We start from the raw sequence: 24,194 nt of genomic DNA on the forward strand, positions 1-24,194 counted from the left end.
CTGAATCCATGAAAGCAGATGATGTAATACTACAGAAGGAAAAGGGAACAGGACCCAGGACAGAGCCTTGGCAGACACCCGTGGTTAGTGAGCATGATCTGGATGAAGATCCAGCAAAAGAGACAATACAAGAGTGTTCTGACAGGAAGGAGGACAACCACAGAAATCGAGAGAGAAGAGAGTATCAAGGAGAAGAAAGTGATGGACCATGCCAAAGTCTGCAGAGAAGACAAGAAGGAAGAGGACTGAGAAAAAGGTCTTTAGATTCAACCATTAAAAGATCACTCATTACTTTGAAGACAGCCATTTCAGTTGAATGATGAGGTTGGAAGCCAGACCAGAGACAGTTGAGAAGAGGAAGTGGAGGCATCTACTTTAGCCAGCCTTCTCAAGCAGTTTAGCGATGAAAGGACGGAAAGACATGGGACAGAGACTGAATGGATCAGCTGAGGGTTTTTTGAGGATGGAAGAGACATGGATTTCATTCCTCATCTGTAAAATGGGGGTAATGATAGCACCTACCTTACAGAGTTGCAGTGGGGATGAAAAGGGATAACATGAAGGACTTTGCAAAGTTTTAAGTACCACATAAATGTTAGCCAGTATTATTAACATCTCAATAGTTCTAGTATTCTTTCTGGTGGTGCTTTGAGGCTCAATGAGACAAGTACATAAAGTGTTTTGCAAACTTTAAAGCACAGTTATGAGTGTCTAATGAGGGTGGTGATGATATCACCTAGGCCAACTGTTTTATTTGACAGATGAGGAACCTGAGCACCAGACAGGTTAAGCACTTCACCCAGTGTTACACACAGCAGCAGGGCAGGAACCCTACATCCTTCAACTCCAAATTCAGTGTTCTTTCCATTAATCCCAGTGCTTCTCTCTCTAATGGCTGTCTCAGTTATGGCTTAGACCTAGAAAGGGAAATAAGAAAGGATGCCTGATCCAGGAAAAGTTGAGGGTGGCCAAAAATAAGGAACAGAATACAAAGGATCATCACGCCATCCTTGCCCCCCTACCAGTTGTTTGAATTATCTGATGAAGAAGTAAAGACTGGCACAGGGACAAGTTAAGGTCATGATGGTGGTACAGTGGATATAGTGCTGGACTTGAATTAGGAAGATCTAAATTCAAATCTGACCTCAGTCACTTACTAGCTGCACAAACTTGGGCAAGTCATTTAATCTGTCTGCCTCAGCTTTTCCATAAGTAATATGGAAACTTTCAGGGTTGTTGTGAGGATAAAATGAGATATTTGTACAGTACTTTGCAAATCTTAAATTACCATGCAAATAATGGCTATCATTATCCCCATCATCCTCATTTTCACCTCTCCTAGAGGTTGTGAAGTCATTGGATGGGCTCCCTACTCTTCATTTGGTCTCTTGAATGGCTCATGATATCCCTGAGACCAGTGGATCCTTCTCACAGCAGAAGAGATTGAGTTGGGTTATCAGGTGGTCTGGAGGACAAGGAAGGAGCTGAGGGGGCAGGGGAAAGATTGGAAGCCTTGGGTCTGTAGAGATAGAAGCTGAAAAGGACTAGGGTTGACCTCTACAACATCACATTGATGGAGAAGATGAATGCCACCTTGTCCAGTAAATCCCATCATGCTAGAATGGGAAGCGAGGGGTATGGGAAGAAGCCTGGAAACTTGCGAATAGCCAATTATAAAGCTATGCTTGGCAGGTTATAAACTTGAGTGAAATGAACTTTTTCCAGTTTGGTCACTTTTCAGGGGTTCACTCATCTACTGGAGCAGCACCCCATAGAAATAAGGGCAGGGACTGTTTCATTTTTGCCTTTGTCTATCCAGGTTTTTACACAAATACTTGGCACAAAATATGCTTACTAAGTACTTGTTGAAATACATTTAGGACAGGGTAGCTGGGGAAGGATCTAAAGGCAAAACCTACTTCATTCAATACCCTGTTCCAGTTTGTTTCTTCAATAAGTTAGCAGATAGAAAATGGGAATGTTTCCTGGGTACAATAGAGGCAGAGATAAGAGTGTAGAATACAAACACCAGAGGTCCAAGTGTCCTGGGAAAATGCTGAGGACCAGGGTGGCTAGGTTTGATTTGGCTGGCAAGAGTGAGGGCAGGGACTACCAGGTCTGCATTCCAAAGAAATTTTTTAAAAAGAAACAATGAACCCACGTGTATAAAACATATTTATAGCAGCTCCTTTTGTGGTGGCTAAGACTTGGAAATTGAGGGGATGCCCATCAATTGGGGAATGGCTGAACAACTTGTAGTATATGATTGCAATGGAATATTACTGTGCTATAAGAAATAATGAGCAGGAGGATTTCAGAAAAACCTAGAAAGACTTACAAGAACTGATACAAAGCAAAGTGAGAAGAATCAGGAGAACATTGTATGTAGTAACAGCAATATTACATAATGATCAACTGTGAAAGATTTGGCTACTCTGATCATTACAATGCTCCAAGACAACTTTGAAGGACTCCTGATGAAAAATGCTATCTTCTTCCAAAGAAAGAATTGGAGTCTGAATGCAGATCAAAGCATACTATTTTTCACTTTCTGTGTTTTTTGTAGGTGTTTTGTTTTTTTTTTTGGTCTGTGTTTGCTTTCACAACATGACTAACATGGAAATATGTTTTGCATGACTGCACATGTACAACCAATATTAACTTGATTGCTGTCTCAGGGAGGGCAGAGGGGAGGGAGGGTGGGAGAGAACTGGAACTCAAAATTTTTAAAAATGAATGGTAAAAATTGTTTTTACATGTAATTGGAAAAAATAAAATATTAAAAATGAAAAGAAAATTTAAAGAGTCAGGGCAGATGATACTCAAGACAGAAGTGAGGTTGAGGATAAGATTTCAAATTAAACTGCAGTATATTCCATTGATCTACTGACACAAAAGTCCCAGGGAGCCTTAGCCTACAGCTGGGCCTGGAGTCTATTATGACTGCATAGGACAGCATCAGCCAGATCAGAGAGAAACAAGGAAAGAATCAAGGAACTGGATTGGGCAGGGAAGTCTCCCAAATAGAGGTGCAGAGCAGGACAATGAGTTAATGGTGTCTATCTTCAAGACCAGGGGTTCTTACCCTGCAGTCTGGTTGCAGGGATATAAACATACACACACAAACATATACACATACACATATACATATATACATATCACAATATAATGTGTTCCTTTGTAATCTTGTATATTTTATTTTAGGCATTTAAAAATGTTATTCTGAGAGAGATCCCATATACTTCACAGATGTTGCCAAAGGGGTCCATGGTCCAAAACAAGTTAAGAACCCCAATTCTAGGCCCAACTCTGCCACAGAACTCCTCAGTGGTCCCTTTGTGTCTTAGTTTCTTCCATATTGGCAATCCCATCATGGATTTATGGGCCACCTTTCATAGAGATCACTTCTACAGCCATCGCATCCTTATAAAGCAGGGGTTCCGAACATTTTTTGGGTCTTGGATTCCTTTGGCAGGCAGCCCAGAGTAGCCTCTCAATCCTTTCTTAGAGCAATGTTTGTGGACTACCTTGATAATTGAAGGAAATGCAAATTTTGAGTTAGAGGTTAGTGAAAATAAAGGGTTTGCCCCCCATCCAAATTCATGGCCTCCCAGCTTGCAGACACGAGTTCAGAGTCCCTGCAATAAAGAATTCATTTATTTAAATAAAACTTAAATAGAATTTAAAGGAGCCTGAGATGCTCCTACGGGGCTTTCTCCTAGGGGAGGGAGGCAGGCCGGCTGCTGTGCTCAAAGGTAATAGGGCTCCTCTTCCCCATGGCTGCCTCTGCAGGCATGTTTGGCGGGTCTCTATGTACACCTGGGTGCAGGTTCCTCCCAGGAGAAGCCCCAGCCCTCCACAATACTCTATAATGCACACCTGTTGCCTTAATCCCACACCCAGACCCAAAATACTTCTCTTGCCAACTCCAGTATTCTGGGTTTCACAGAGGACAGAGGGGCCACACCACAGAGGTCAGGTTCTCCTGGTAAATGCACCAGAGCAAGTGAGGGAAAAGAGGCAAGATCTGGCCTTTCACAAGAGGAGGATGTCTTCGGGCAGCTGGAAAAAAATCATCTTGGGGCTCACACCTGCTCCAGAGAAAAGGGAAGCCCACTGTATCAGAAACAACTCTACACTTCAGGTCTTAAGGGTAACCTGACTATATCTCCTGGTCTGCCCTGGAGCCCAAGCCCTTGGGGAAAAGAGATATTCATAATTCCATATTGTAGACATGGCTGACACCCAACAGTAAGCATCTTGTTTAAGGTGACATGGAGAGGTGATGATAAAGCAGAAGCCAGAATGCGCAGATTCCCAGAAGTCATGGGACATCCCTATCTGGTGTGATCACATATCAGTCTGAACTCTTAACCATTCATCAGCCTGGTCCCCAAGGTCAGACTGGTCAGACCAGTCACAAGCAGAGAAAGAATTAGACTTACCCCAGCATCCAGAGTTGACCATGAAAAGCCAGAAGAAGAGGTGGCTGGTGGGTATGTGGCACTTCATGTTTCCTAGGGATAAAGAAAGGGGAAAGGTGAGAAGTGTTGGAAGGCTGAATGATCCAATGGCCACCACCCCCTAAGCCCACTTGCCAGTGACTAGAAGAAGAATTGGAGGTAATGGGGAAAAGGGAAGAATGAGAAGTAGGAATAGCAATACCAAGACTGAAGTCAGGTTGGGAGGACAGGCAGGGGAAAGGGAGTAGAAGGTAAAGAAGGAGAAGGGCCAAGCAACTTGAAAACATGGGATGTTAAAGCCAAAAGGCATCTTAGAGAACATTAATCCAGCATCTCCAATGTACAGATGAAGAAACTGAGGTTTAGAGAAGGAAAATGATCTGATAATGTTCCCACAACTAGTGTTGGGAGCTTTGTTTAACAGCGGATGGGCAAACAATGACAGATGGAGGCTAGGAAGGGAGTATGGTGTCTGGTACAAAGCAGATGCTTAATACTTCATAATATTTAATGGCAGCTAGGTAGCACCATAGTGCACAGAGCTCCAGGCCTGGAGTCAGAAAGATTCATCTTCTTGAGCTCAAATCTGGTCACAGACACTTACTAGTTGTGTGACCTGGGCAAGTCACTTAACCCTGTTTGCCTCGATTTCCTCATCTGTAAAAGGAGCTGGAGAGGCTGGTTTTGGAGTTGAGCCTCTGCAAGAAAAACTGTCCTGACCACCCCTTTCTGCACTGTTTTGGCATTTAAAGCTCTTTAAAACCTGGCCTCAACATATCTTTGTATCCTTTCACCTATCCCTCCCTTTCATTCACAGCCTGTTCATTCAGATTACTGGCTTTCTGACTCTTCATCACACAAGCCTGTCCATCTTCCCTCGTGGTGCCTTTGAACTCCATAGATGGCCCCTGTGCCTAGAACAGACACTCCTCTCACCTCTGCCTTGCAGAATTCCCAGTATCCTCTAAGATCTTGATCAAACACCACCTTCTATATGAGGTCTTTCCTTATCCCTGGTCCCTCTTCCTGCTAGTTTCTCCCCAGCAAAAATTGCCTTGCATCTATTCTGTATCAAGGCCCATAGTGACAGATTTTTTCTCTCAAGGCAGAACACCAGCTTCTTGAGGGAAAGGACTATTTGGCTTTTGTCTTTGTATTTTCTGCACCTAGCAAAGGGCCTGACACATAAAAAGAACTTAATGAATGCTTAGTGATTGGATGATGTCCTGGGGTGCCATGTTTAATGACCCCAATGGAGCCTGCCCCAAAGCCTGGGATACAAAAGGAGAGCACTGTGACACCTTTGCTATGTGGGCCAGCCCACTATGGAGTGCTCCTCTCCACAGAGAGAACCCCAAAGAATAAGCTCTTCTACTCACTACCCTAGGCATTCATTCATTCAGTAAGTATTTATTAAGGACTTTCTAGTGCCAGGTATGGGACACACTGGGGTAGCTTCCATGCTATTGGTAGGGTAGGGATGGGGTAATACAACATGTATGTATATGTGCTTTATATATGCATACTGGCTACACATAAATATACATGCTATAACCACATATGTATATGTATACATACAGATGTCTGTTTATTTAGAGCCAGAAACCTAGTCCTTCTCTGAGTTCTCAAGAGGTCAGAATGAGTCACCTAGAGGTTTCCAGAGCTCTGGTGAGGAGCGTATGAGGGAGCAGCTACAAACAAGTTAAGAAGTCCATGAAAACACAGGAAAGAGCTCTGCCTTGACAAGTCTCTGCTTCCTCACCTCACCATGGTACCCAGTATCCTCATTCTTATGGATGGCAGTGATACACTTCAATGCTACAACTTACTTCTGCTTCATGCTGTTTTTCTCCAAATAATGGCAACAATAACTAATACTTAGATGGTATTTTAAACTTCGCACTTTGCACGCATCATGGCAATATCAACTTCACAATAACTCTATGAGATCCATGCGGCAAGTATTATTAATCCTAATTTAATAGATGTGGAAACTGAGACTCAGAGAGACAAATGATTTGCCCATAGCCTAGCAAGCGAGAACAATTTTGAGTCCAGGTCCAGCGGCCAATCTGCTACGCCTGTTAATATGCTTCCCCTACCAACCTGCCTCTAATGCAGATGGTAATAATACTGTAAATAGCATGCTTTGTTGTTATGTTTGTCCTTCGTTCTCAAAGAGGACCATGACATCAAGATGATGACATGACTCGCACTTGACTTTGCTTTGAGTGAGGGAGGGCTGTGCAAGGTCATCAGCCTCACTTTCTTCTCCTGAGCCATCTGGGTCCAGTGGCCTGATATTCATCAGGATGGCCCAAGATGCAATGGGAGATCATGACCATTTTAGGATAAGGTCTTATCAGATTCTCACTTTGAGTAAGATACACCCATTCAATGAGGAGTTACTCAAGGGATGGCCCCTTCAGTCAAAAAAATAAATCAAACTGTGAGGGAAAGACCTTCAGGGTTCCTGGGTAAAAGAGAAACAGTTACTAGTATTTATGGAGCTAGAGGATTTGATCCTGAATCCTGGCTTTTCTCCTTACCTGTCTGTGTCACCTGGGGCAAGTAATTCAACCTCTCTGGGCTTCCTTTTACTCACCTCTAAAATAAAGGGTCAGGCTAGATGACCCAAAGGCTTAAACTCTCTGATCTATGGTCTCCTAGTAATACCTAACATTTGGGGGACACTTTTCAGTCTTTCAAATTCTTTTTCCTCACAATAATGATGAGAGATGAGGTAGCACTATGCAATATCATTATCCCTTTTTCTTAGATGAGACAAGAAAGGCTCAGAGATACTATGTGGCTAGCTCAGCATCCCAAATCTACTAAGGGACAGATCCAAGACCAGAGCCCAGGTTTTCCGATTTCTGTTCTGATTCAATCAAAAAAAATTAAGCCCCTGCCATGTGCCAGGCCCTGTACTAGACACTGGGGACAAAGGTTGGTCCTCTGAGATTCCTGGTCTCATTGGCTCATCCACACTGACTGGTAAAGGTTGCAGATGAGGGATTGGAGTTCCAGCCAGCAGAAGGGCTGGGCTCATCCACAGCCAGAGCCTCCCCTCTTCTCTGCTCCCAGAGATTCTCTCAGCAGGCAGAGCTGGAGCCAGCGGCATGATTCCCAAGGGACAGCGTGACCTCTGTCTGTCCTGAGCAGCAGCTGGTCTCTCTATAACTCTCCTCCCTCTCTCCTCAGTCACAGCAAACTCTCCTACTGAGCTTTCTGCATCTTTCTGTCTCCAGTCGGGGCTCCTGCAAAATCTTGCGGTTTTTCAACCCCTGCTATCTAGCATTTATGTGGCATTTTAAGGTTTATGAAGTACTTTACATTTATTATTTCCTTTGGTCCTCACCACAGTCCTGTAACATAAGTGTTATTTTATCTCCATTTTATGGATGAGGAAACTGAGGCTGAAAGTGGTTAAGTAGATGCCTAAGTTTAACTAGGGACACCTTGGGGTTAGGATAGTGTAGAGATAGAATGGTGAAAGTGAATCCAGAGCCCTAGATTCAAGTTCAAGCCTCAAGGGATAGTTGACTATATGTATAAACTCTTGTAAACAGAAACAGGTAATTAAATATGACCCATGAATTGAAAGCATACTTGAACTCAGTTTAATTTTGCCCTATGAGAGCTGAACCAATCAGCCTTTATGACATCGAAGTCCATTGCTCCCTTCCTTCCTTTTATGAAAGGGTCAGTTTTAGCTGCAGATGTTAGTCATCCCTGCCCATCCCACAGATGTTGTCTTTAAACCCCAATCTTACAGGAAGCCCTCAGTGTACAAACACCTGGAGGGGGAGGCTCAGAGTTTTTAAATCATCAGTCAACTTTAATCCAGCTCCAGCCAGCTTCAATCAATCAACAATTTACAGAGTACTCACTATAACTGCAGCCTCGAGGCCACCTGTGGCCTTCTGGGTCCTTGGGTGCGGCCTTTTGACTGAGCCCAAGTTTTACAGAACAAATTCTTATACGAAGGGGATTTGTTCTGTGAAGTGTGAATTCAATCAGAGGGCCACACTTGAGGACCTAGAGGGCCACATGTGACCTCAAGGCTGCAGCTTCCCCACCCCTGGGCTGTATACTTTGTTGTCATTATCGATTGGTTTCAGTCATGTCTGACTCTTGGCGATCCCATTTCAGGTTTTCTTGGCAAAGATACTGAAGTAGTTTGTCATTTCCTTCTCCAGTTCATTGTACAGATGAGGAAACTGAGGCAAACAGGGCTAAGTGAGTTGCCCAGGTTCACAGCACCTAGTAAGTGTCTGAGGCCACATTTGAACTTGGGTCTTTCTAACGCCAAGCCAGGTGCTCTATCCACTGAGTCCCTTAGATTACATTAGGCATTGGATAATTAAATACAAGAAAAAAGATGAAATCAGTCTTTTTAAAAAGTACCAGGGACAAGGCATACTCCTGGCTTCCCAATGTCATTTCCACACCCTCCTGCTGCCATCACTCTGCAACTGTTTTGTTTTTTTCCCCTTGGAGGTTTGGTCTATGAAAATGTATCACCCAAATAAGAACCCGGCAGCAGTCATCGACGGACATCACTTCCCTGCCCTCTCAAGGAATGCAGTGTCTGGCTCACAGTCTTTATCTCCATCCCAATTGCTACCTCTCCAGGGGACATAGATATGTCTAGTGGTATTGCCACGAAACACCATGGCCTCCTTATTAATTTCCTTCTCTCCCTTCCTTAGCCACATTCAGAAAGTTACATCCTTTATCTTACTATAATCCATAAATGTCCCCCTTTTAGGACAAAGAACTTTGAAATTCCTTAATCTAGTCATAATCTCCCATCATTCCACATGAGTCATTTCTCCTAAAATTATTTTTAAAATTATTCATTTATTTTTACAAACATTTGCATATATTCTGTCTCCCACTGCCCACCCCCATGAATGATAAAAATACCATCACATCAAACATGCAACATCCAGCAGATCAGATCCCCTCATTGGCCATGTCCAAAAATGTACGCCTTGCCTCTTTGGAAGGGGCTGAATGGTCTAATTTCTCTTTGGGCCTCTGGATTTGTGCTTTATGATTGCATTCATCACACTTCTCTAGTCTTTCAAAGCTGTTTTTCTCTATAATATTGTTGTCATTTTGTAAATTGTTCTCGCCGCTCTGCTCACTTCACTCTGCCACAGATCACAGAGGTCTTTCTTACTTCCTCTGAAACTGTCCGTTGCATCACTTCTCAAGGCACAACAATATTCCATTACATTCCTATGCCCCACTTGTTTAGTCACTCCCTGATAGGTGGGAACCTCCCAGCCTAATCTACTCTTCAGTCGTTGTTCTCCAGGCCATCATACCTACTTTGCTTTCACTTTCCTTTCTTCCCCATCTTGACGCTATAGTTACTTAACCAGTTCAATTTTATATTATCATATATATGTATATATATACAGTTATTTTTATATTTATCCTATTATTTTTATCTTATATTTATATTATCATACGCGTGCGCACACACACACACACACACACACACACATGCACACACAAATATCTTGCCTCTGGTGTAATCACTGCCCATGCCTGGATGACCCCCACCATCAGTCTCCTCCCCCCGCCTGGTGTCTGCTGAGAAGAATGGTGGAAAGAGTCACACAACCGTGCTAACTGGATTTACTAAAAATTTATATTATCTAAGCATAATTCAGTCTTCATTACCCCAAGATAGTCCTTTTACTTTTCCCTAACCAATTCTCCAATCCAGTCTCCATAGTAGCAGTTCCAGACCTTCTCTACTTTCCCCCAAGCCCTCCTCACCATTCCTTTCAATAAATGAACTTGTCTCAGTTTACTGGGAAACAAAATAGACATTAGCCATGAGCTCCTACTTCCCTTCGATTTTAAATCTCAAAACCCCTCAATGTCATCTCCAGTTTTCTCCTACTTACTTTCATTCTCTGATAAAGACATGGCCCTTCTAGCCAAGACCAACCTCACTTCTTTTAACCTTCTTCCATCCCCTTCTATGTCCTCCAGCAGGTTACCCTCACCATCATTTCCCCTCTCCCTAATTCTCAGTCTCTCCCTACTTACAGACTTTTTCTCTGTTGTCTACACATTGCCATGCTTTCCCCATTCTTCCTCATCCTTAAAAACTAAAATCAAATCTTCATTTGACCCTTCCAGCCTCTCAAGATATCATCATCTCTCTTCCCTTTCAAAGTCAATTTAGAAAAGAACTGTCTATCCACACTTCCTTTCCTCTCACTCACTTCTCAACCCCTTGTAAGCTGGCTGCTGACCTCATCATTCAACTGAAAGTTTTCTCTGAAGTACTCACTGATCTCATAATTGCCAGATCTATCGAGCTTTTCTCAGTCTTTATTGTTCTTGACCTGTTGGCAACATTTGACACTGTTGACCATGGTCTCCTCGTGTTTACTTTTTCCTGTGGACTTTTCATGAAGCTGCTTTCTCAGTTCTCCTATCTGACTTCTGCATTTCAGTCTTCTTTGGGGAGTGTGGGTGTACTGCAAGGCACTGTCCAAGGTTCTCTTTCTTCTCTCAGATCTATATCATCAGCCCCCTGGATTCTGTTCTCATCTCTATGTAGAAGATTATGATTTCGATTGTCTTTCTCCTGAGTTCTTATCTGTAGTACCTAAGGGACAGTTCCAACTGGATGTCCCACAAGCACTTCAAATCCAACATGTCCAAAATATAAACTCATTATCTTTCTCCCCAAACCCATTTCTCTTCCTAATTTTCCCTATTTCTACAAAGAGTACCACCATGCTTCTTTTCCTAAGTTCAATGGCTCCTTGGAGCCATCCTCAAATCCTCAATCTCTCTCACCCATTCAGTTGCCAAGTCTTATTGATTCTTCCTTGGAATTATCACTCACCTTCATTCCCTTTGCTCAACTCACGTGGTCACTACCCTGGCTCAAGTCTCCCATCACCTCCTACCTGAATGACTATAATCCTCTTCTAATTGGAGCCCCTTCCCTGTCTCTCCCCTCTCCAAACTATCCTCCACACAGATGCCAAAATGATATCTAGAAACCATAGGTTTAACTATGTCATTTCCCATTTAGGAAGCCTCAGCCACTTTCCCTAATGGCACTAAGATAAAATGCCAATTCTTCAGTTTGGCATCTGAAGCCTTTCTCCATCTGGCTCCATCCTATTTTTCTTGGTTTATAACACATTACTTCCTGTTCATTCACAACTTCCTTGCTGCTCTTCATAAACAACATTCATCTCTCACCTCCATACCTTTACACTGGCTATATTCTCCACCCCACCCCATCTCATCCCATCCATGGGATGAACTCTTTCTTGCCTCTCTTTTATAGATTCCCTGGCTTCCTTCAAAGCACAACTCAAGCACCACTGCCTACATGAGGCCTTTCCTGATCCCCCAGTTGTTAGGGGTTTCCCCTCCTCAGAAATTACATTTACCTTGCATATATTCTGCCTTTCACATGTACAGGTTATATCCCTCAATATAATTTAAGCTATTTAAGGGCATTTTTGTCATTACGTCCCCTCAGCACTTAATATAGTACCTGACACATAGCAAGTACTTATTCATATGTTTTGATTGACTAGGCAGGCACCCCAAATGGTAACTAACAATGTCAAACAATGTAATACCATTTTTTCTGATATTAGTTGGGTACTTCCCTCACAACAAGCCTATGAATTAGGGAGTAGAAACATAATTATCCTGTTTTCAAATAAAAAAAACATGAGGGTCTGCAAGATTGTTGCCTGCTCAGGGTCATATATATTAGTAAGCATTGTAGGTGAGATTTAACTCAGGTCTCCCGACTCAAAATCCAATGTTTATGTACCACACTGCAGTAATTAATGCAGAAAAGCAAATGCACCCCGGATGAAGCTCAAATTGGTCCAACCACTTTGGGAAACAGTTTGGAAGAATGTGCATAGAGTCACCAAGCTGTCCATACCTTTTGCTCCATTGATCCCATTACTAGGCATATACCCTAGGAGATTAATGACAGAAATAAAGTTTTTAGATGTGATGAAATATTCATAGCAGCACTCTCCACAGCAGCCAAAACAAAAAAACAAAAAAAACCACCCAAAACTGGAAGGAAAATAGGTGCCCATCGATTAAGGGATGGCTGTGCAAATTGTGGAACATGAATGTAATAGAATATGATTGTGCTGTGAGAGACAAAGACATTGAGGAATTGAGAGAAACAGGGAAAGCCTGGGAAGGAGCAAAACAGAATGAAGAACACACTCACTGAGCACAGGGTGGTAAATGATGACAACCTGAAAATACAGTGGAACTCTGATGAATTGCAATGAACAATCTCAACCATGGAGAACTGAGAATGAAACATGCCTTTCACCTGTTAGTAGAAAAGCAAGGTGGCATGGGAGATCAAGTTTATGAATCAGGAAGACCCAAGTTCAAATCCTGCCTCAGAGGCTTGCTGTATGACCCTGGGCAGGTCATTTAAATTATTTCTCAGCCTTAGTCTCCTTATCCATAAAAGGGGCTAATAACAGCATCTACCTCATCCAAAGGGCTATTCTGAGGATCAAATAAGATAATACAAACTTTACAGACACTATAAAGCATGATAAAAGCGATAGTCACTGTTATTAGAGAAAAAAGAGAAGTGGAGACTATTGACCTGAAACAGGGGTGGGGAACCTGCAGCCTCAAGCTCACATGTGGCATTCTAGGTCCTCAAGTGCACCCCTTTGACTGAATGCACTAGAGGGCCCCATGTGGCCTCAAGGCTGCTGCTTTCCCACCCATGACCTAGAACATGTTATAGACATGGTTGCCATGTCAGTTGGTTTTGCTTACATGGTTTTCTTTGTTACAAAGGAAGGTTCCTGGATGAGGGAAAGATATCAAATAATATATGATTAGTATTTAAAAAAGTAACAACAGTAGTAAAAAAAAAAATGAGGGAAACAGAAAATGATTTCCATCCAAAAAGGCTAAAATGAATAAAATATTGCCTCTGAAAAAATCTTTTAAAATATAAGTGCCCATCTTAGATTCTGAGGTCAGTGAAAAGACCAATCTGACCACAGAGCAAGTTCTAAGGGAGTGGATGAAAGATCCAAAGGGAGAAGTAGACTGGGCCAGATTGTGGATTACGATCAGCATCACTGTTCCCAAGAGCACATTGCAGCACCTGCTGTATTTTGTATGACAAGGAGGATGACTAACCAATTGGTCATCCTTATTAAGAATGTCAATGCAAGGGATTCCTACAGGGGGCTGAATCAGTCCTGAATGGAGGAGGATGTACCTTCCCCCGCCAGATCCACCACACCTTCCCCATAGGTATCCCTTTTCATCATTTGTCATTCAGTTGTGTTTGACTTTTTGTGACCCTGTGGACCATACCGTCCTTGGGGTTTTCTTGGCAAAGATGCTGGAGTGGTCTGCCATTTCCTTCTCCTGTGGATTAAGGCAAATAGAGGTTAAATGACTTGCCCCGGGGCACACAGCTGGAAAGTGCCTGAGACTGGATTTTTAACTCAGGTCTTCCTGACTTCAAGCTCAGTGTTCTACCCACTGAGCCACCTAGCTGCCTTCTTCATCACTAATTCTCTTTTAATATATACAATATTTTCTCAACCCATTTATTTCCATAGAAAATGGAATAAACATCTGCCTGGGCTTTGGTCAGGGTCAGCCCAGCAGCCCGAACATGGCCAAAGAGATTTCAGGTATCATGGAAACTCTCCCCCCCTCACATCCATCCCGGAGCGTTTCTCATCCAGTGCAGGCCCCCTGTGGAATTCCAAGTGCAGAGCCATTGTTCCAGCCTCCAGCTCAGAACTCCCTTTGATGATTCAGGATATCCGAGCTCAGAAGTCTCAAGATCCCTAGTGGTTGAATGGTTTTCCAGATTGGAATCTATAATCTCGTCCTAACCCTCAGAGCCCTATCAGAAAATCCAGATGAAGTAGGCAAAGGCAGCTGAATGACCAGATGGGAAAGTTTTCCTCACCAAAAACAAAAACAAAAAACTGGACCAATTGAAAGCTTATTCCAAGACAAGAATTAGAAGTTAGCCCACTGCAGTGAGAGGAAAGAGATGCTAAGCCTGGGCAAAAGGAATCTTTCCATCATACTGAGTATCTCTACTTATTGACTACATGTACTCTAGCTCGGCATCACAGAAATGGAAAAGACCAATTTAACCAGACTTAGCTCTGATTGCAAGGGTTACCCCACTGTAGTGAAAGAGCAAGGGTCCTAAGGATGGGCAAACTGAACTTCTCCACCCTACGAGACATCTCTTCCTACTGACCACATACACCTTGTTCTGTTGCCATGGATTTAGAGATAGAAGAGACCTCAGAGGTAAAGGTTAAGTGACCTGGCTATAGTCACATGGTAGAAACTGGACAATCCAGGGTTTGACCCAGGTGCTCCAACTCTAAATTCTAAGATTTCTTTGGCATACCGTGCCATCCCCCAAAGTTCCACATGCTCAGGCAGGTCTTCTTTGTGTCCTGGATCCCTCTGGCAATCTGATGAAACCTATAAACCCCTTCTCAGGGGAATGTTTTTAAATGCACCAAATCATATCAAATACACAGAATTCCAAGGGGATGTGGAGAAGGTGACAATGTGTACATATTTTAATCGATAACAGGATATGAAATGAATCATGCTTCAATCTTCTAAGTAACTGTGATTTTGCTGGCAGGAGAACTTCTACAGAAGCCAACTGCCATCCCTCGAAAGAGAGGGGGACATGAAGGCTGGACTAGGAAATGGCTGGTGACAGAAACAGATACACAAGGGCACCTCGCTACGCTTTCTTCTTCAGTCAGGATGGAAGGGTAGAAGGAAAGAAAGGAAAGGTGAAATAAGACAGAGAATTCAATGAAAACAAGACCTCCCTTCCCCTAACCTTGCTAAAATGGGTCCAGATTTGGCTGGTCCTCTCTCCTATCTAGGATCCTATTCCTTTCACACAAATAATCATTAAGTCCCTAGGTTGCAAGTGTCTTATGGGAACACAATGTAGGAAGATGAGGCAGTAGAAAGAATGCTGGATTTGGAGTCAGAGGACCTGGCTTCAAATACCAGTCCTGTTATTTGTGACCTTGGCCAAGTCACTTAACATCTCCTGGGTCTTATTTTTCCTCATCTGTAAAACAGGAAGTTTACACTAAATGACCTTGGAGCTTAAGAATGCCAGAGGCTGAGGCTGGAAAGGAAGTAGAAGGATAACTTAGATGTTACTCTGTGGAGTAGGAAGGGGAGACATTGAAAAGATGCAATGACTGCCCAACAACACAGCCATGTGATCCTAGCCATGCCTACCTAGGTCTTTCGGTTCCCTGCAGTCACATCCTGACCACAGTTGGAGGCTGCCATACTATCTTCTATCCCAGCCCATCTCTTTCCCCAACTTCAGCCCTGTTGGGAGCTGAAGGAAGAGGAAGGCAAAGGAGGCACTCAGCCAAAGGTAATTAAACACAGTCCACACCCACCAGAACTGGGCAAGAGGTGGAAAAACACAAGTCAAAGGTTTGTAGCAGAAACCACACATTTCTATAACATGGGTGAACAGGCAAAGGGCAAGTAACCAAACACAAAGAAAATTTTAAAACATTTAATATTTTATAACATTTTAAATATTTTTAATAATATTTTAAAACTTTTTAAAAAATGTGCATGAAATACAATCAGTAAATTTTCAACAATTTTTTGGATTGGCACAATAGGAAGTCACACTGCCTTCAGAGCACTGTACAGGCAAAGTATTGGCTGCCTGGCATTAATCACCTGACTTGCCACTGCCACTGTGTGAGGGTATTGAAGCCTTCTTGGATGGCATCAGTTTCCAAGATAGAAAGGACCTGAAGGGAGAGCTAGTCCAACCTACTCATTTTACAGAGAAGTAAACTAAGGACTAGGGAGAGGAAAACAACTGTTTAAGAGCACATGACTCAGTATGGAGCGCAACCAAATTCAAACCCAGATCTTCTGACTGAGGATGGCGTGTTCTTTCCACTCCCCCCTCCCCCACTTCCCAAAACTCAGATTACACACCAGTCAGTTTATCGGTATTGGCTGCTAGCTAGGTGGTGCAGTGGATAGAGTGCTGGAACTGCAGTCAAGGAGACTTGAGTTCCAAACCTGTCTCAGATACTTACTAACTGCATGACCCCAGGCAAATCACTTAGCCTCATCTGTAAATAGGGCTAATAAGAGTTCCCACCTCACAGGGTTACTGTTAATATCAAATGAGGAAGTACATACAAATTGGATATATTAAGGTTGTAAACCTTCACTTACTTTCTAAACGATCGCTAAAGTTAGCCATTAGCCTTTCTCTCCAGTTGATGAATCCTAGATACCTTTTCCAAATTCACACTGTTCAAGGAATGGGGAGCTCTGTTTTCTCACTGGGCAGAGGGAATACATATTTGTTACAAGAGTTTTGCTTTTCACTTAGGGAGACAGGAAGGAGAGAAGATAAATTTTCATTATTTGAAAAAAATTAATTAAAAATTAAAAACAAAAGCTGTACCCCCTTCTCCTCTCTTCCCTCTCCACCTCTCAATGCCCTGGACACAAAACAACCCAGAAGAAATCAGCTACGGAATCTAGCCGATTTCATTCATTTCCCAGCTTCCAAACTAACATTCCTCAAACACAAATCTGACTCACCTACATGCTGAAGAAATTTCATTATTATTCCTGATCACTTCTAGGACCATTTTTGGCATTGGAGCCCTTCAAAAGCTGGCCTTGGTCCATCGTTCCAAACTGATCAGACATAATTCGTCCTCATAAACACCCTTTATGTTGTAGCCAAACTGCCTTCTTCCTAGTCCCCATCCACAACAGTCTATCCCCTGCCTTTGGGCCTTTTCCCAGGTTGCCCCCAGTACTCAGACTGCTCTCCCTCATTATTCTGAGCTTCTTGTAAGGCTCAGCTCAAATGCCACCTCTTTCCAGAAGTCTTTCTTGATTCCTCACTTGTTAGTAGACATCCACAATCTGAATCACTTAGTATTTATTTCATATGAATCTTGTATCAACCAATTTAGGAATAGACTGTGTCTTCCCCAGTAGAATGCAAGTTCCTTGAAGGCAGCGTCTGTCTCATTTTTATATTTATATCCCCAGGGCCCTATGAAGTTGACTGATTAATCCAGCTGCCTGCCCAATGGTGATGGTTTACACTGAAGTCCAAAAGAAAACAGCACAAAGTTTCCCCAACTGGTCATCAGCTTCAGGCTGCTGGTGAAAGAATAAAGTTAGCTAACGTTTCAGTAACTTTTTCTACCCTCCATGATGCTTTTATATCCATCCTTTCATGGGTACTCACAATGAATTGTAGGATCTACCCAGCCCTGAGCCTTGAGTCAGGAGTGTGAGGCCAGGGATGAGAAAAACCTTTCCATTTACATAAGGACCCCATTGTTGCTTTCTCAGCAGCCTAGCCCGGCTAGCTGGCTTTGGCAACGAGATCCTAGTATGTCTGTTACCTTTCAATTGCATGATAATAACCAGGGAGTGATCCAGGGCACAGGTCCTTCCATTCAGTTTCCTAGCTGCTATCACCTCACAGAATTTCAGATGGAAGTTCATAGGGGTGAGCTGGAAGAGGACTTGACCTTTCTTGTTTCCCTGGCACAGATTTTCTCTGCTATCCAGAGTTCTTCTGAGAGAACCCAAGCTGGATATACTGACAAAACAAGGTCTAGAATCCAGTATAGTGATAAGAACACTAGATTTACAGTGAGATGATCTAGATTTCTATCCCAATTCTGTCACAAGTGATATGATCTTGAGTGAGTCCCTTCCTATCTCAGGATCTCAGTTTTCACATATAGAAAGTGATGAGGTTAGACTGAATAATTGCCAAGCTTCCAATTCCAAATCCCATAATTCATCCTATAGTTCCCTGAACTAAGGTCAAAGTTCTCTATTACACTACGTGGTTCCTCACCATACTTCACCAGATGAGAATTCAGTAAAAGGATCCAGAAAAGTTTAGCCTGGATCTAAAAGGCTGTCATGTGGAAGAGTAATTCTGTTAAGTTCCAGAGAACAGCACCAGAGAACAATCGGTGGAAGTTGTGAAACAGTCCGTTGGGGCTTGAAGTCAGGAAAAACTTCCAAACCATTAGTGCTGTCTAAAGATATGGTGGGCTGCCTTGGAATGCAGAGTTGTCAAGCCAAGCCGGAACACCATTTTGTCAGAGATATTATAATGAGGATTCTTCTAATGTGTGTGTTGGACTAGACGGCTGCTGAGGACCCTTCTGACTCTCAACATCCTCGATTTTCTGTCTTATCAAACCACCACTTACTCATGACGTCCGTATTATCAGCATGGTATTATCAGAAGGAAATGGTAAAAAGGAAAAACCACTAAGGATCGTGAAGTCCTGATTTTTTTAAAAGGATTTAAGCAGACATAGGATTTCAGAAGAGAAAGACAGATTTGGGAAAAGACCGGGTAGTTAAGAAAATGTTGTTTGCAAGACTATTATGGAAATGTTTTGCATGATTGCATACGTATAACCTATATCAAATTGTTTACCGTCTCTGAGAGGGGAGAAAAGAGGGAGGAAGAGAATTTGGAACTCAAAATTTTAAGAAACAAATGTTAAATTGTTTTTACATGTGACTGGGGAAAATTAATTATTATTAATTTTGAAAATGTTGTTTGGCAACGGAATTTTGTTTTCTGCACAACAGTTTAAAATATATGAATGGCAGGTACTTGGCTAAGGATTGAGTTCATATTTAGTTCATATAACAAGGACTAATCAAAATTTATTTGCTTGGAATTTTGCAAATCTAAACAAAAGGACTTTAAATTGAAAAGAAAGGGAAGTTGATGGAGAAAATTGCCTGCATATATTCACCAAACTTGATACCATAGAAAATAATGACAAAGTATAAAGAAGAAAATCAATAGAAATTTTGAGTAATTGAACAGAGAAAAAAAATCCAAGCAAGGAGTCAAGATTAAAATCTATAGCTATATGTAAATACTCACACCTATGCATAAATGCATTATATAAATACAAATATACATATACATACACACATATATGTGTGTGGATATGTGTGTGTATATACATATATATATGATAAGCAGGGTAAATTAGCAGGCCTAAAGCAAAGAGAGAAATTTTACTCCATCAGTATCACTTGGTAGGAATAGGCCCTATGATCAGGACTGGAATGGTGTTCCTCATTCAAAAAGGATAAAATAGATAAAAGGGAGCAGGGTAACATTGTACATTAGGAAGATATACCCATGGGAGGAAATCCAGTGCCACCTGGGGCACAAGTCTAGGCATTTAAACAGGACTCTGATGTAAAGAACAATTATGCAACACTGTGTCTTCATGAAGGGTAGAGTTGGAAGAGAGATCAGGAGAGGAAAGATTCTGTCCTTTTGGCTTCCAGTTTCAAGGGAAAACATAGACAGTTCCAGGCTGTCTCTCCAGGGAGAAGTCCCTGGAAGGAGAAAAAGACCCTGGGAAAAAGCCAACATATAGAAGAGCCAACAGCTCAGGCATGTCCCTTTTACCAACATGCCACATCAGAGACTTTGGAGAAATTCCCTTTAGTGAGATCAGGGACTCAGTTGGTATATTCCAATCTCTTCTGATTTCTGTTTGTTATCAGCTTAGATAAATGGATTTATTAATTATGTTTTATTGCCTTTGTGTAGGACTGACCTTGGGTGGGAGTCAAGTCTTTACACAGATAGATATAGATATGTCCATATAGTATATAGACATCATGTGTATACGTATATGTGTTTATATAAGTGCTCTTAGATATACACACATATACATACATGCACATACACATATGGAGTGAGAGAGTAGTTAGAGTACTCCTCTATTAATGGATAGTGACCAGGAAAGCAGCTTGAACCTAAAAATTATTTCCCCTAAATTAGCGATTAGGGGTGGGGGGAGATATAATTCTTGTCTGGTATCACCTATGAGGATAGTAGAACAGGTCAGCCAAATGTCTTTAATTTCTCGTTCTCTTCCAGTCAAGAATCAGTCTCCCTTGGATTACAGTGGAAGAAACTTTAGAGATAACCATTCATACCACTCTGTGAGCTACATTTAGATAGTTCCATGTGGACACACACATAACCTACATTACCAACACATACACCCTACACCAAGAATTATATAGGGAAAACAATTAGATAAGAGAAATAAAAGGAAACGAGAAAGAAAAGCAATGTGTCTAACAATAATGACTAAGCTTGGTCCTAAAGAAGAGATGAGGTAGGAAACTATATTGTGGGGTTTTTGCATGTATTGATCGATGTGCTAGTTAGTTTTACTGATGTGCTTTCTACCACCCCCATTCCCTTTTTAAAAATCATTTGTTATAAGAAATATTTTGCTGGTTGGAGAAGGGAGAATGACATGTTGGGAAATCAAAGTGATGCAAAAACTGTATACACACATATTGTCATCAGAATATATACTACAGACCACTTGGTCAGAAGGAAGCAACAGAGAATTCAGGAAAATAGAAGCATGGCACAGAGATATGATATAGTAAAAAGGGATTTCAATTATCTGTCCACTTTCTGGTGCTCTAACCCCCCCCCCTTTTTTTTTTACCCCAAAACAAACTAGTTAACATACTCTAAATGAATACAAACCCTTATTACAGTCCTATAACAATAGCATTAAAACCACTAAATCTCAGAATATACTGTTGCATGTAAGGAATGCTAATAAAAAGTTTTTTAAATTGACGGGAAAAGAAAAAGACCAAACAAGTGATAGAATCACTGTTTCTGATAGGTGGGATGATGAAACAGATGAAAAGGGGTTGCTTAATTCTTAATTTTGCCTGCTTTCTCTGCCAAAGAATAATCTCTGGGATGGAGAGAATGGGAAAAAAGCAATAGAGAGCTGAACAGCGAGATGAAAAAGAGAACATCTAGCTACCCTTCTGGAGCATAAATTGCTGGGTCCAGATGAAAAATACCCCAGAGAACTGAAAGAACCTACAAGTGTGATTGTGTCATCATCAGCAATGATCGTTACACAGTCATGGAATACTAGAAGTACCTCACAGTGGAGAAAGACAAAAGTTATCTCAGCTTACAAAACAATTAGAAGTCAGTGAATTGAACTTGTAATTTTGGGAAAGTTCCAGAATATATTTTCAAAAGGATGGTTCGTGAAAAGGAAGCAGTGATTACAAGGAGCAAGTATCATTTCTTCTACATCCAGTCATACCAAACTAACTATTTCGTACTTTGACAGATTATCAGGCTGGTGGATCAGGAGGATGCTACAGATGCAATTTGTCTATATTTTAGAGAAGCATTTGACAGTGTCCCTCATTATATCCTTATGGACAGAAAAGGGGAGATGTAGAGTTGTTTGATTCAGGAACCAGCTGAATGGTGAAACCCAAAGAGTCATTGTTGCAAGGAGGAGGTTTCTGTAGAATGCTCCCTGGACCTATGCTTGGCCCCATATTATTTAAGATTTTTGTCATGACTTTAAAATAAATATATAAATGGCATGATCATCCAATTTATAAATGACAGAGTATTGGGAAAGACAGCCAACATGTAGGATAACTGATTTAGATTTTTTTTTAATTTCAAAATGTTAAAGTCATAGGCAGAATTTAAGAAGATGACATTTTAAAGGGATAATAAATGTAAAGCCTTACATTTAGATTTCTAAAAATCAGTCTCACAATTACAATGTGAGGTGTGGTTAGATAGATTTGGGGGATTTAGTGGACTGCAAGCTTAATATGGATCATCAGTACAATATTAAAGCCTAAAAAGAACCTAATTAAATCTTATAGTTTATTAAAAGAGGCAGAGTATCCAGGAACTGGGAGAGAACAATCCTTCCACATTCTTCCCTGCACAGACCACATCTGCAATGTCATGTTGGATTCTGGGCGCCCTCTTTGGGAAGGATATTGCTAAACTGAGGAGCCTCCAGGGTGACTAGGAGAGAAAAGAGCCCAAAGACTGTGTGCTATGATGATCACTTCAATAAACTAGAGATGTTTTAGCCTGGAGAAGAAAAGACTTAGGAAGACATGATGACTCTTGATGATGTGTCCTGTTTGACTCCAAAGGATGGAAGTAGGAACAGTGAATGCAAACTGAAGAGAGGTAGATTTAGGTTCAATGTAAGGAAAGCATGCCAGGGAGTGAGAAATGTCCCAAAATGGAGAAGATGGTGTTGGGAAGTAGTGGATTCTCCCAAGCTAGACTGGAAGACCACTCAGCAGGTGTTATAGTCCTCTGTTTCTGTTTAGGTACATTTTGGGTGAGATCAGTGACTATGAATCTGTGGGTTACAATACTGAGGTTATATTATAGGAGTTCATCTAATTAAGTGACTCGGTATGGTAAATAAGGAGAGCATGTCTTTTGCAAGTTGAATAAAAAATATCATACATGTAAAAGTTGTACAATTTTTCATCTGTATCAATGCTATTGCAACTTACAAAATACAAATTCACTTAAAAGCATTATAGAATTCATGGTAGATTTTAACATTGTGTTTCTTCAATGTCTGTAAAAATGTTTGTTTTCCAAATGTATCATCATACTCAGAAAGGCTGGGTACCATTGGATTAAATGAGCTCTGGGGCCCCTTCCAACATCAAGACTGGGTGATTCTGTGAACTCTGGGTATTTCTCTCTCATACTTTTTGGCCCCCTTCGCATTCTCTTGTACAGTGGCTCAAACAGGATTTTGCACACATTAGTGACACAGAACACAGAGTGGCAAGATTCCATTTTTCTTTGATTTAACAAATAATAATAAAAGGTTGCTGATCTTATTGGGCCACCCAAGATTGAATTAGCATATTCACAGGATTGAAGGGACCTCAGAAGCCATTTGATCCTACCCACTCATTTTACCAGGGAGACCTACAGGGGTTAAGGGACTTTCTCCAGATCACTCAGGTAATAACTGTTAGAGTGGGAGCTGAAGCCAGATCCTCTAGCTCTGGACCTAGTGCTTTTGTCACTGAATGACACCATCCTCTGCCCTGGAGCTGGAAACTGAGGCACAAACTTTTCCTAGGAGGCCAAGATTTGCTTAATCCTGCTTAAATGGAGATATAGCCATCTCCCTTACCAGGTGAGGCTTATTCACCTCTGTTGTCAGATGACAGAGACAGTAATATACAGCAAAAAAAAAAATGAGAGAAGATACGATGAGGTGGAAAAAAACTCATTTCTTCCATCATGGGATTATATTCCCACCAGACTGAGGAAGTAGAGAGGAATGGATGCTCTGTATGAAAGTAGTTGACAGTTTTCCCTCTAAGTTAAATGATAAATCTTCTCAATATTGCCCATGACAGCCGCTTCCTCTCTACATAATTGTGTAAAATGCCACTTGGATTGCTTTTGCACTCATTAATATCATGGCTTTACAGTAGGACGTCAGAAGGAATGTGAGAAAGGCACAGAGGCTTTGGGACTATGGCTTGGGGGAATGATTTTTTTTTTTAATCCAGTGTTCTCAGCAAGCTAAATCTATACAGGCTCAGCTTCTTAGACCCAAAGATCACCTAGTCTGATTCCCTCACTTTACAAAGAGCACTTGGGTCATGGGATCACAGTTCTATAATTTTATGGGACCTTGGAAGTCTTCAAACACAACCTTCTTATTTTACAGATGGGAAAACTGAAGGTAAAGGTTACACAGCTGGTGCCCAGCT

At 41.6% G+C, this 24,194-nt stretch overlaps 1 protein-coding gene across 6 annotated transcripts in view; it reads right to left on the reverse strand.

Moving 5' to 3' along the window:
- Positions 1-24,194, reverse strand: part of CDH23 (cadherin related 23) — a 597,280-nt gene that overhangs the window by 545,806 nt on the left and 27,280 nt on the right. For all 6 annotated transcript variants that reach the window (XM_072628247.1, XM_072628248.1, XM_072628249.1 and 3 more), the window contains exon 2: positions 4,446-4,517. In XM_072628247.1, coding sequence (XP_072484348.1) covers positions 4,446-4,512 — 67 coding nt within the window. In that variant the 5' untranslated portion in view covers positions 4,513-4,517. The remainder of the gene's footprint in view (positions 1-4,445; positions 4,518-24,194) is intronic.

The sequence above is a fragment of the Notamacropus eugenii genome, chromosome 1 (assembly GCF_028372415.1).
Source record: "Notamacropus eugenii isolate mMacEug1 chromosome 1, mMacEug1.pri_v2, whole genome shotgun sequence".
NCBI lineage: Eukaryota > Metazoa > Chordata > Mammalia > Diprotodontia > Macropodidae > Notamacropus > Notamacropus eugenii.